Genomic DNA, 13307 nt, shown 5'->3' on the forward strand with positions numbered 1-13307 from the left:
CCGTTGCTTGACTTCTGAACCCGGGCACCCAACAATTCTTTTAGTCTGGTTAATGTCCCGTGGTGTCAGATACGAGTGCTGCAGTCTTCCAGACCAATGGGATGTAGAGTTAACTCAGAACAAACAGGGCATTAAGATGGCTTGTGTGCAGATTAACTCAGAACAAACAAACCATTTTGTGTAAGTGCAGAGTCCTTCCCATGGTGTCTAACACAAAGTCCCCTACCACCCTCTTCTTCCCATCATTCCCCATTATTATCCATTTACTTTGATAAATAGGCTACAGTTTGAGGTTCATCTCCAATCATCAAAGTGAGAACTCCCAATAGGACTCTACCCTCTTCATGAACATATAACCGAAAAGACTTTTGCAAGCTTGTAATTTTCACAGCAGGAGCAGATGTCAATGCCCTTCTTAAAGGTTCAAAAACCGACAAATATTCCTGGGTCCATTCAAAACTTCATAAAGGGTTTAGCTGTGAGATCAAAATTTGGGATCAAATTCTACAATAATCTGCCATGCCTAGGAATACTTTTAATGGCCTGAGAATTGCAATAGTTTTTTTTCCATTTGTCTAATTGTCTGTTACTGATTTCCAAACAGGCTCCTCTTTCCAGGTTGGAGGAGGAAACCCAATAATTTCTCAGCCTTCTGACAGATTTGGGCCTTGCAGGCTAAGAGTCCTAGTAAGTGGTTTAAAGTCTCCTAGTTTCTAGTTACCAGAATGGCATGCTGTAACATGCCTCCCTGCAATATTAGGCCTTTAAATCTTATCCTCGATAGATGGTCCTGCAGTTAAGAGCTCCTTCTAGAGGACCCAGTTCACAACTTTGGTTCTCAGCTTACAACAGCCTGGAACTCCAGCTGCCCGGGATCCAGTGGTTCTTCTGACCCCCTGCAGGAATCAGTACACACACACACACACACACACACACACACACACACACACACACACAAGACAATTGGCACATCTTGACCCAGTATCTCTCCAAAGATCATTGAATTCTAAGTCACCCCACCGAATCCCCCAAAGTACTAAGCTGTACAATTTAGAGTTGTAAATTGTTGAGTCTGGTCTTACCACTGAAGAATGAAAAGGATCTTCCAATTCCAATAATAATAATGGGAGTCGTCTCAGGGAATGTGGTTCATCAGACTGCCTTAGGAAAGGAGGGCCGAGTGTATAGTTGGCAAAACATCAAGAATGGCCTTGAGGTCTATACAAATGCACTCATGAGACTGGGCCTTCTCCATTAGTGATACTATTGGCAATGTGTGGGTGTATTTCCAATAAGTCTGATTTCAGAAAATAACCTAATAAATCCTACTGCAAGAAAATTTAAATTACCAGACTGATTCCTTCACTGTACCATTGGCCCTTAGCTCCTCGGATGCTCAGACCTCAGGATTTACCTCAGTCGGAACCTCGCCATTCTTCCAGAACCTACCTTTTGTAATTTCTTTCTAACACCAGGGATACTTTGTGAAATCTAGATCATACTCACAATCATGACATTTTCCAGCAGGTTAGAATCCATATTGGCAATTTCTGACACAATTCATAAAGTTGCTTCAAGAATTTTGTCTTCATTGGATTTTTGTTATAACATCAGAACTCTGTTCAGTCCCAGATTTGGGACCCCTGTCTAAGTCCTTTGTGGATACATCTTCAATATCTTTCTGAATGTTGCTGCCCATTTCGATTTAAATTCCAGTTGTCTTCGAGGCTAGAGAAAGAGTCCTGACCAGTTGTTTTGATGCAGGCATCCAGTTTCCTCTTCTGCCCTTATCCAGTACCAGCCTGCTCAAGTCGGATTGAGAGGATAAGCAGGGCCTGCATGCCTGCCCAATTAGAGCAAAAGTAAGAAGGGCAAAATGTAGCTAAGGGAATCAGCCCTCTTGTGTGGTCTTCCTAGTAAGATGGCCCTGAGTTTTTTTAATTCAGGAGGTGACGGGTGGAAAGGAGTGTATGGGCTCAGTGATACCCCCATGGCTGTTAATCTTGTCCTACACTGCTGTAGGCCACAGGAATATATCATAAGAACTCAGCTGGTTATGGCAAAGTCACTACCTGGAGGAATCAGGGAATTCCTCCAGAGGAAGCCAAATCCCAAGGAGTTTTTGGTGTTACTTGGCTTGTTATATATCAGCTGTATTCTGTTATGAAAATCATGTGTGCCTTCACAGTTTTCCCAATTGACTTTTCCCTAAGAAGGACTAACAGTGTGGACTGATCACTCTCTGGACATACACATTCAAGGTATTTGGAGAACAGCCTCAGGAAAGGTTTTCTCTGAAATCAGATACCTCCCTTGGCCACTTTCAAGGACTAGCAGTAATAACAGCCCACATGCAAGTCTCCTGATTTAAGACAAATTCCACAAGGAGACACTGCCTAGGTCAGGTGGATGTTCAGTAATAGCTTTACACAATTTAGCTCATACCCTCTCTTCTTACAGCCTTACTAACTTTATAGACCTCTCCTTACCTAACTACTTCCAGGAATATTTAGATAACTTGTGCGCTAACAACTATGCTCAGCCAGAACCCCAGTTCAAGCATCCCTGTAATTATCATCATTGACAGCACCTGGCCAGGTCCATCCCCAGATGGAGGAAAGTACCTTATCAGAGATACCTCCGTACTTTCTAAGAACAGACTTAAGCATCTGTGCTACCTGTTTGAGAAGGCCTGGCAGATGTGCCAATTAAGCTTTACTTCCTCCTTTCCCAAACCTTACCTCTAGTTCCAGGTCTCCCTTTAACTATCACCAGAGGCATCTAGATGTATACACGTTGCTTAGCGATTGAGCACACTTTCCCCCACCCTGCAGAAAAAACGGCAGATAGCTTGGACAGATAGGAGCCACAGGATAAAAGAAGGCAGTTTTATTTTCTCCCATTGACCTAGCAACTTATAGATTCTTAACATTTTCTACCAATCACGTTTAAGATTATAGTTGAGCACATAAGAGCCCTCTTCATAGATATTACCCAAATTTAGCCGTTAGTTAATTCATTTCCCCATTGGTCACTTCCCTTTGGGGTTGCAAATGATAATTAATGGTTATTGCCTCCCTATGTGATTCTTATCACCCCTCCATTTGACCCTGGAAGCCTGGTTTTGCACTTCTAAGGGAATACTGCTTGTAAGTGTATATATACCAGGACTTCCAGGGCACAGGAGGACAGAGAAGAGAAAAGAGAATGGAAGAACTAGATGGGTAAGAACTTGAGAGAAACAAACTGAGATGGGGAAGAAGTAGATTGAAGGGCTAAAAGAGAGTACTAGAGGAACGAGATGGAAGATGAGGAAGAGCCAGATGGGGAAGAACAAGATGAGGAAGAATGAGCTGAGGAGAGAGAAGGAGATGGGAGAGGAGATGATATGGAAAAGAACAGCCGAATATGTGATACCTCAGTAAAACCCTCCACTCTATCTCCTACAGACAAAGAGAAGCTTAAACCAGGATTCCTAAGTGTAGATAAGAACTTAGACCCCTTTTCCCCAGGTGACTGTATCTGCTACAGGGACTTTGGAAAACAGTCAGGATATTCGACCAAAAGACTAAAAAGGGAGGCGGGTTAAAATAAATTATATGGTCTGTGTCTTTAAGAACTAGCCTCACAAAGAAAGGGGAGACCTCCTTCCCACCTCCCTGCTGTGAGTGAGAGGTTTGGAAGAGCCTCTCTGGAGACTTGTAAACTTAGAAAACACCTTACTTTTGCATTCTGTACCTAAAGTCTTCAGTGGGGGCTTTGGGGACTGTGATCTAGGCCAGGCCAGTTTCAAGTCCCCAGAAATGATGGCGCCAGCCCCAGGAACAAAAGAACAGAGTCAGGATGTCTGATGGTAACCAATTAACCACGAGATGCCCCTCTCCAGAGATAACAAGACCTGACCCCGGAGAGAAGTTGTAAAACTCCTGACAAGGCAAACAGACAAGCTAAAATAAGATAAAGTCCAGGCCCGGGAAAAACTTGACCAATCAAGGATGGACCCATACTAACCCCCTCCCCTCTAAGAAATTTTATGGGTTTTGCCTATAAAAACTAACTTCCCCAAGAAAGAGGCACTCCTCCCTGCCTCACTGTATTGGGTGTAGGAATGAGTCCCTGTCTAGACTTGTATCTGCAGAATAAACCTTGCTGTTGCATTCTGGACATCCAAAGGTCTACGGTGGACTCTTTGGGGGGTCACAATCTGGGCATAACAAATATAAGCTTGTAACTGACATAGAATAATAAAATATGTGGACTAAGGAGTTTCGTGTACATAGATTCATTTCATCTCATCAAAGATTAATTATCAGCTGGTTGTAGATTCTTCCAGGACCCTGGGAGGGGACTATCGACGGGCCGGACCCCATAGTCACCGATACTACACCCAGAGGGAGATTTAAAAAAAAATTTACTTTATTTATTGTGTGTCTTATACAAGTATTTGTGTATGTGTGTGTGCACATGTGAGCCACAGCATGCAAATGGAGGTCAGAGGACAACTTGCAGAGTCCATTCTTCCTTTCCATTATGTGAAGAGTCAAGTCAGTGGGGGAGAATTAGCAAAAAGCTAAAAATAAATCTACCAGGCACTACCTTGCACTGCCAGCCACATGTTTTCTGTCCTCTCAACTTCTATAATACAGCAGTATTTCAGTCACTATTTTGAATGTGTGTGTGTGTGTGTGTGTGTACATGTTGAGAACAGAGGTCAACCTTAGATGTTGTTCCTCAAGAGCTGTCTACTTTGTTTTCTGAAACAGGGTCTATAACCGAGTCCTGAGGCCTGCCAATTAAGCTGGGCAGGCTGGCCAGTGAGCCTCAGGGATCTGCCTCCTTAGTGCTTGGATTCAAAAGTACACCGCCATGTCTGGCTTTCTACACCACTGTTAGGTAAGAACTCAGGTTCTCATGCTTGGGCAGTGAGCTCTTCATCAAGTGGACTGTTTTCCCTAGCCCCCAATACTCTGAATTTTTAAAAAGAAAGTTGCTATATATTCACAAAAACATACATATTAATAAATACATCTTAAAGGGGAGGGATCAGTTCAGTTCCCAAAACCCAGCTCACAAGTGCCTGTAATTCCAGTTCCAGGGGATCCAGCACCTTCTTCCAGCCTCCATAATTACCCACACAGACATGACATAAATTCACACAAACATATACACATAAATAAAAATACATGTAAAACCCAGAAAATTATGGAACCCATAATTATCATAAATAATAAAAATCTTACAAATGAACCTAATACATTTAGCTCAAAGTTAAACATTACCAAATCTGTAACTTTAAGTCATCATACAAATGAAATAAAATTGGGTGACTTTCTCTCTTGCTAAAATTTTTAGTAAAACTCAGTATGCATTTATGACCAAGAGGAAATAGTAAAGTAAGAATTAGGGGACACGTCTTGTATAAAGCAAAAATAAATACACTGTCAACCCACGCTCCCTTTTGATGGTGAAGTATTAAAAGCACTTACATAAAAATCCAGCTGAACTTGTTAGAACATACAGGGGTTTGTCTTTTGTTCTCCGAAGACTCATGTGCTGAAGGCTTCGTTCCCAGCCTGTTATTGGGTTGTGTTAAAACGTTCATGAAGGGCCTAATGGAAGAATCTAGGTCACCAAGGGCACTCCCTTGAGGACATGCTAGGACCTCAACTTGTTTTTGTCTCCTGGATGCCATGAAGTGAACATACCTCTGCCAAGTGTTCTCTGCCATGATGCCCTGGCCTGTCAACGGCCCAAAGTCAGAAACCTTGGAAAGTAATCCAAAACAAATCTTTCCTACTCCTAAGCTGCTTTAGGCATCTGTCACAGCCACACAAATCTAGCAGAACATTGGTAATGAGGGATAGACTTGCTGTGAGTATTCCTGATGATGTGGTACAGAAGCCCTTGGAATTGCTTTGTTAGGGGAAGGGGCAGGGACAGGTTTGGAAAAGCAGGCTCTCTTGTTACGATGTTCTACCTGCCACAGGCCTAAGGTAAGAATTTTGACAACTCTGGGCCAGCAAGATGGTTCAGGGGGCCGTGGCAGGTGGGGGTGGGGGTAAAGGCATTTGTTGCCAACCCTGACAAACTGAATTCAATCCCTGAAACCCACTTCTGGAAGGAAGAACAAAAACTTGTATGTACATACACATACAAAATAAATAAATGTAAAAAAAAAATCAAGAAAGAATTTTGCCAAATTTGTGGGGTATTTTTTGTTTGTTGTTTTTGTTTTTGTTTGCTTGTTTGTTTTTTTGAGAAGTACTGACCCTCTGCCTCCTGAGTGCTGCTAGTATTACATATATGTTTTACCAGGCCCAATTCTTAACAAGCTGTTTATAGCCAAGGACCAGAAATACCTTTCGCTGTGATGTAGATACATAAAGAATGATTTTTTTGGTGTGTGTTTGCCTGCATCTATGTATGTGCACCATGTTTGTGTCTGGTGCCTGAAGGGGACAGAAGATGGTACTGGGTCTCCTGAACTGGGGTACAGACAGCTGTGAGCATTCATGTGGATCTGGGAACTGAACCCATGTCCTCTGAAAGAACAACTAGTGCCCTCAACCATGAAGCCGTTTCTCCAGCCTAATGCTAGAGATATCAAAAGAAAAAAAAATTGCTTGGCTGTGGTGGCATATGCCTCTAATCCCAGCACTCAGGGGACAGAGGCAGGTGGATCTCTGAGTTTGAGGCCAGGCTGGTCTCTAAAGTAAGTTCCAGGAGAGCCAGGAATGCACAGAGAAACCTTGCTTCAAAAAAGCAAATCAAATACACACACACACACACACACACACACACACACACACACACACACTCCTACCACTAAACACTTATTTTAGGTCACTTTATGTGATTTTTATATTTTGTGAAATACTGTATTTTTATGAACTCATAAAATAATGGTCTATGAGAAATTATGCTTCAAATTATAAGTTAATCAGCAGTAGTGACACTAATTTAGTTTCTCCACACTGACTAAAACTCAGCATAATTCTGGAGACTTGATCAATTTCCTGTATCAGCAGAGTGATAAACTGATTCTGAAAGCTAAGGCTGAGGCAGGAGGATCACCTTGAGTTTGAGGCTAGCTTGTACTATGGAATAATCCTCTTGTACTCTGTAAAGATTTGTCACTGGAATTGGTTTAATAAAATGTTGATTGGCTGGTAGCTGGGCAAGAAGTTAGGTGGGAAAGCCAAACTGATGGGAAGAAGGGCAGAGTCAGAGAGTCACCAGTCAAACACAGAGAAAACAAGATGAGAATGCTGTACCAAGGTACAAAGGTACCAAGCCACGTGGCTAAACATAGATAAGAATTATGGGTTAAGTTTAAGAACTAGTTAGTAATAAGCCTGAGTATCTATAATTAATATAAGCCTCCGTGTGATAATTTGGGAAGCAGCTGCTGGGTATTTGGGAGTTGATGGCAAGACTACCTACATATGGTGTGGGATGTCTTTCTGTATGCTGTGAATATTTGTTGCGCTCATTGGTTAATAAAGTTGTTTGGCCAATGGCAAGGCAGAACATTCGAACTGAAGATGTAGGTGAAGAAGGGCAGAGACAGAGCAGATGCTGCAAGCTGCCCAAGAAGCAAGATGTGAAAGAACTAGTAAGCCACAGGCAATGTGGAGATACATAAATTAATATAAATGTGTTAAATGTAAGAGCTAGCTAGTAATAAGCCCAAGCCATCAGCCAAGAATTTACAATTAACATAAGCCTCTGAGTGATTATTTGGAAATGGCTGCAGGACGGGCAGGAAAGAGAAAAGCCTCTGGTTACAAGCTTGGGCTATAGAGTGAGTTCAAGACTCCAGGTAAGCCTGGGCTATATAATTAAACCCTGCCTCAGGGAAGGTGTGTGTGATTCTAATGATTTATCAAAATGTTAGACATTTTGTCCTATTTTTATTCTTCAACCCACAATTACATAATTCCTCAAAAAAATCACTTCAAAGAAAAAGCTGTTCTCTGTTTATATCATAGTCCCCTGAGGCAAATATGATATGTAACCAAATTTTACATTTCTTTGAAGGCAGATTTTCTAGCCTGGTCTCTATGATGGCAACATCCCATGGTGAGTAGGTTGCACACACTTAGAAGTGATAGTGCGGGCCGGGCGGTGGTGGTGCACACCTTTAATCCCAGCATTTGGGAGGCAGAGCCAGGAGGATCTCTGTGAGTTCGAGGCCAGCCTGGGCTACCAAGAGAGTTCCAGGAAGGGTGCAAAGCTACACAGAGAAACCCTGTCTTGAAAAACAAAACAAACAAACAAACAAAAATTGGTAGTTGCTCAGTTGGTTTATTTTCTCAAGCGAGAAAGACAAAGATCAGAAAACCAAGTAAAAAGAAAAGTGACAGATATATGTGCAAGACAGTTGATAGGAAGTTAACTTTTTATTACTTGATGAGCTTTTATGATGAATAAGAAGTCAACATTCCCCAAATAAATCGGCCAAACATTAGTGTGAATACTTTATATGAAAAGAACTACAAAATCAGAAATACTGAAAAAGATGCTTTACCTTACTCTTGAAGAGGGAAAATAAAATTAACAGTGAAAAGCCACTTTCATTGACCAGAAAAACAAAGACATAAAGCTTTTTGAAGAGTACAATGCTGGTGGTGATGTTAGTCTGTCAGTCTTCCCAGAAAGCACCATTGCAGTATCCCCTAACCTAAAGATCAAAAGTATGGAGATTAAATGTGTCATTTAGATTTTCACTAGTAACTGTCCCAGGGAAGCCAATTTCTTAGATTTCTAGCCTTATATGTTTTCATAGTGTGCTGCAATTTGTAATTAACTTTTTCCAGTTTGACCCCAGTTGATCATAAATTCCATGGTGGCAGTGGCTAAGGCTAACTTACAGATTTATCTACAGTACTTACAACACACAAAACACTATTTTCCTCTTTACCCAATAAGTATCTGTACAGAGAAAATACCTTTCAGGGTTGGTTCTCACAGCTGATGAAAAGGAACGACCATGACCCACTTCTGAAATCCTCCACCGTCCTTGGCCCTGCCTGAGGTACCAGCCTGCTCAGACTTTCTTCAGTGCTCTCCTCATACCCATGTCATGAACCAACAGGTCTTGTTGGCTTGAGTTCATTTCTCTTGACATTAAGTCAGAAGAGTCCCACATGTCCAGAAACTCTTACATACAATGGAAATTACAAAATCATTTAAAAATTAGATTTTCCATTATTTACTGTTAAGTGAAAAAAAGTGTTCACCCCTGTTTATAGTGAGGTAAAGTTTCTATAAATGGAATGTGCACAGCTTTGACTATTTCCCTCAACCTCCTTTGGGGCAGCCTGGAGCAAGTTACAACACTGAATGAAGGTGTCTTTCCATACTGTACTGTCCTTCAAGATTCTGGAACTCTCTCCATGATGTCAATTCTATGGGGCTTACTAGTGTTTTGAGCCTTGCAAAGGAAGTTTCTCAAATGAGATGAGTTAGTTTTGGTAGTGCTGAGATATCGGTGTCAGTAAATATCATCATCCCAATGGACAACAAAAGCCTTATTGTAGATCTTAAGTGCAGCTCACTCCAAGGTCTTCCTTCACATGCTTTGCAAGCATCTCATTCCTTGCATCTCCATAAGTGTTTTTTTCCTTCTAGGTGGTCCTAATCTACTCTTTGGAAGACTTCAGCACCTTGGATCTTCAGCTTTTCTATATTGATTTATGGATAAAACCTGCATCCATTTCAATCAGGATTTGACCTATAAAATCAAGCTTTTCTTTGAAAACTACCAGCACATGTTATGAACACACACATTTTAAAATTCAGAACTGCAGCAGGCATTTATTGGCTGTCTATCTTCCCTGTCCAACATGGCATTTTAAGAAAGTCATGTCCTCCTATGTAGCCTCCATACTGACCCCAGGGTAAGCTATTCTGTTCATCAGGCAACAGTACTTATTTTAAGTAGATATGTTATCTACACTAATCCAACTGAGGCAAAATATTGTTAAGGATACCAAGTCAGAAATATTCTTTCCTGGCAGTGATCTCAGAATCACATACAAATGTGGCACTGTGGTAAGAAGCATGGACTATACAGCCTATGGTGTGCTCACTGGGTGCTGGTAGCTGAGGGTGGGGCCCTTGGGAAACTACACAAGATACACACTTCCTCTCACTGTGACGAAACAAATGGAAAACAAAAATGGTATTAAAATGGTGGGAATAGGTAGTTCTGCAGAGCAATCTTTGGGAGATGTTTACTATAGTCTACCGGAAGTTGGGACTTGACTTAAAATGATGGTGCTTTGGAAAATGTGAAGGCTGCCAGTGAGCTCTTCTATCCTCTATCATTCTTCATTAACTATAGTTAATGAAGAATTTGCAGAAACCCCAGAGTGTCTCAGCAGATCCTGTTTTAAAATGCTTCACATAAAGATGGCTCTAAGTCATTCACTAGAAGAACTCAGTAAAGAAACATATGAGAAATACACAAAAATATGGAAATGAATATGACATCTTAAACTACTGTGAAGCAACTTACTTCAATATGATTGTCTTAAATTAATAATGGATAAAACTTTCAGTAACATTTAGTAATATACATAGAGCAGAAATAACTCAGATACTGCTACTGGGAGAAAATACCTCAACTTGCTAGTGATTGCAGATAAACACAATATACATATTTTTGTATCTATTTTCAGACTAAACTAGGCTCTGATGTTCAGAATTTTTGAACACATCACTTTAAAAAACTGGTTATGAAAGTTCTATTACATCAATAATTTCAGCAACAGTACATATTAACAGATTACCAGGATATTGTTATCATTAGCCTTGTATACCAGTGTAATTTGCCTATAGGCATCCCATTTTGGCCCAAACCATGATCTTCCCATTGGCAATAAGTGGAAGCAGAGGGAAACTGGCCTAGGGTCAGATGAAGAACAATACTATCCTACTTTTACAATGTACTGCAGTTGAAGGTGCTACTTTGTACTATGAAGAAATAGCATTGTATCAAAGTAAGAAAATGTCCAACTCCTTCCAAAGAAATATTCTTTCAAGAGAGTTGGCAGCTCTTTTTTTCTATAAGGGAAACCACTCTAAAGAAAATGAGGGGTGGAAAAGGAAGATAGAGAAAAGTCCTAAGTTCGATTAACATTATGCTGGAAACAGTTTCCCAGGCTTTTCAGTTATAAACCGCAGTCTTTAACCAAGTCTGTTAACTACAGCCAGCAGAAACAGTCCACTGAATCAAATAGATCCAAATGTTTGCCTCCTTGGGTATTATTGCGCTCAAGTTCTTTTCATCCTCCTGGGACAAATGACTCCAAAAGGTAAAATCTTCTTGCTAGGGGGTTAAAATCACAGTAGCAGATGGGGTGGGACACACTCCCATTTAGTAGCAGGTACCTTGTAAATGCACAAAACCATGGAAGGATACAGAAGACACTTTGCTCTTGGTGGGGGGGAGGGTGTAAATCAGGGACTGGAGTGACATTCACCTTTTTACTCATTTCCTGCAATGTTTGTAAAAATTTCTAATGACATCTCAAAAAGTGTTTTTCTAGGGTACTTAGTAACACAGTAAGTACAATATCACTGGTAAATGGTAAAGTCATTTACTATTGTTTTGGTCATACAAAACCTTTGTTATTAAAAGTCCTGCATTGCAACAAACAAGTTCTCACTTGTCATCTTTCCCTTTTGTCTTTCTGTATACCATTTCTCGGAAACTGGCTAGGATCTTATTCTCTCTCTTCCGCCTCTCTTCTTGGTTAAAGGATGCAAGGGCTCTTTTCTCATCAGCACTGTAGATCTGGTTCTCTTTACGCAGTCTCACAGCCTCCATTCGGCGATGCCTGCTACCACTCATGACGTAACCCGAACATTCAAATGAGGCAATCTCTTCACTCGTCAACCCAATTTCACCCCTTCGTGGGATACGCTTTCCAGCCTTCACGTATTCAGCCATAGCTGCACCTTCACCTGGAAGCAGGGCGTGGCCATAATTCAAGGGTTTCTCATCTTGAGAGGTATGTATCACGGGTGCTTCTGGACCTATTAAATCCATGCCATCTGCACTCATCGACTGTTCCATCCACGCATCTTCTGGCAGTTCCCTTTCTAAAGCTTTGCAGCTTACGTCACCGTACTCCTTTTCAGTCCTCCTCTTCTTCTTGGGTTGTTTTGCCCGGTGTTTCTTTTTCTTCTCTTTCTTCCTGGCTTTAGCTCTGTTTTTATCACCACCAGAGCTAGAATAAACGTCAGAGTCTGAATTGCTGTCATCATCACAATACTTCCTATGTTTCCTTTTGGAGGGCCTTTTCTTCCTTTTTCTCTTTGTCGAGTGACTGGTCTTTGTCCTTTTTTCTTCATTGGTGAGATCTGAGCCGCTGCTCTTCAGATTCTTCACCTCATCTTCAGCTGGGGTATGTTCATCGGAATCTGGCTCAGGAAACTTGGGTGACAATCCCCACACCTCGGGGGCTCCCAGCTCTCCAATCCTCTCTCTCTCCTTCAGCCTCCTCTGCCGATAGCTCTCCTCCTTTTCCTTCTCCTGGTCCTCGGCCCACAAACGGTCTCCCGCATAGTGGTGGTAGCGGTGCCCGCCACAGATGGAAGAGGAGGACGAAGGGACAAACATGCAGATCCCTGGCGGCGGCAGCGGCGGCGGCCGCTCTCCAGACCGGGGGCGGCTGACGGCGTGCGCTGAGAGGGGCCCCTCTGGACCCCGCGGAGGCCCGAGCCCCTCGCTCCCGCCGAGGGCGAGGCCGAAACCGCCTCCCCGAGGGGATCGTCGAGTCTGGGACGCCGCCGACGGTGGGCTGCCCGAGCCACGCCCGCCTTTCGGAGAGCCCGGAGGGTCCTCATTAGGGCGGGATCGGGACACAGGCGACATGGGCCGGCCTCAAACCGCCAGCAGCGCGGTTACTACGGAAGCCACATCACGGAGAGCGCGACGGCCACACACGCCACTGCCACGCACGCCGGCGCACAGGGACGCGCGCGGGCTGCGCACTGGGAACGGCCTGGCCGGCTGCCACTGGACGCAACTCCGCCCGGTGGCCCAGAGCGGTCCTAGTCGGTTCCTAGGCGCAGAGCCTTTGACGGAAGCGGAAGTGGCCGGGAGGCTGCTCAAGAACCCTTTTCCGCCTCTGGGAGACTCACTCATTCCACGTTTCATGATTTACATTCCCTCCATTGAGCCCCCAGGGTAACAAAAGGAGTTAATGAGTCCTTCTGCTGTATGTATGTATGTATGTACGTATGTATGTATTTTCTATTGTGGAGGGGCCCCAAAATAGCTTGACCACACAGCT

The 13307-nt window shown here is 42.7% G+C and overlaps 1 protein-coding gene across 1 annotated transcript; it reads right to left on the minus strand.

Annotated features, from left to right (window-relative positions):
• Positions 1-8287: 8287 nt before the first annotated feature.
• On the minus strand, positions 8288-13051 carry Nkapl (NFKB activating protein like). The gene has a single exon (XM_016007328.3). The coding sequence runs from the start codon at positions 12884-12886 to the stop codon at positions 11672-11674; it is 1215 nt and encodes a 404-aa protein (XP_015862814.1). The 5' UTR covers positions 12887-13051; the 3' UTR covers positions 8288-11671.
• Positions 13052-13307: the final 256 nt, after the last annotated feature.

The sequence above is a fragment of the Peromyscus maniculatus genome, chromosome 5, assembly GCF_049852395.1.
Source record: "Peromyscus maniculatus bairdii isolate BWxNUB_F1_BW_parent chromosome 5, HU_Pman_BW_mat_3.1, whole genome shotgun sequence".
Classification (NCBI taxonomy): Eukaryota; Metazoa; Chordata; class Mammalia; order Rodentia; family Cricetidae; genus Peromyscus; species Peromyscus maniculatus.

Excerpts from the sequence above, each read along its gene's own strand:
- Nkapl (XM_016007328.3), bottom strand. The coding sequence starts at position 12,886 with ATGTCGCCTGTGTCCCGATCCCGCCCTAATGAGGACCCTCCGGGCTCT.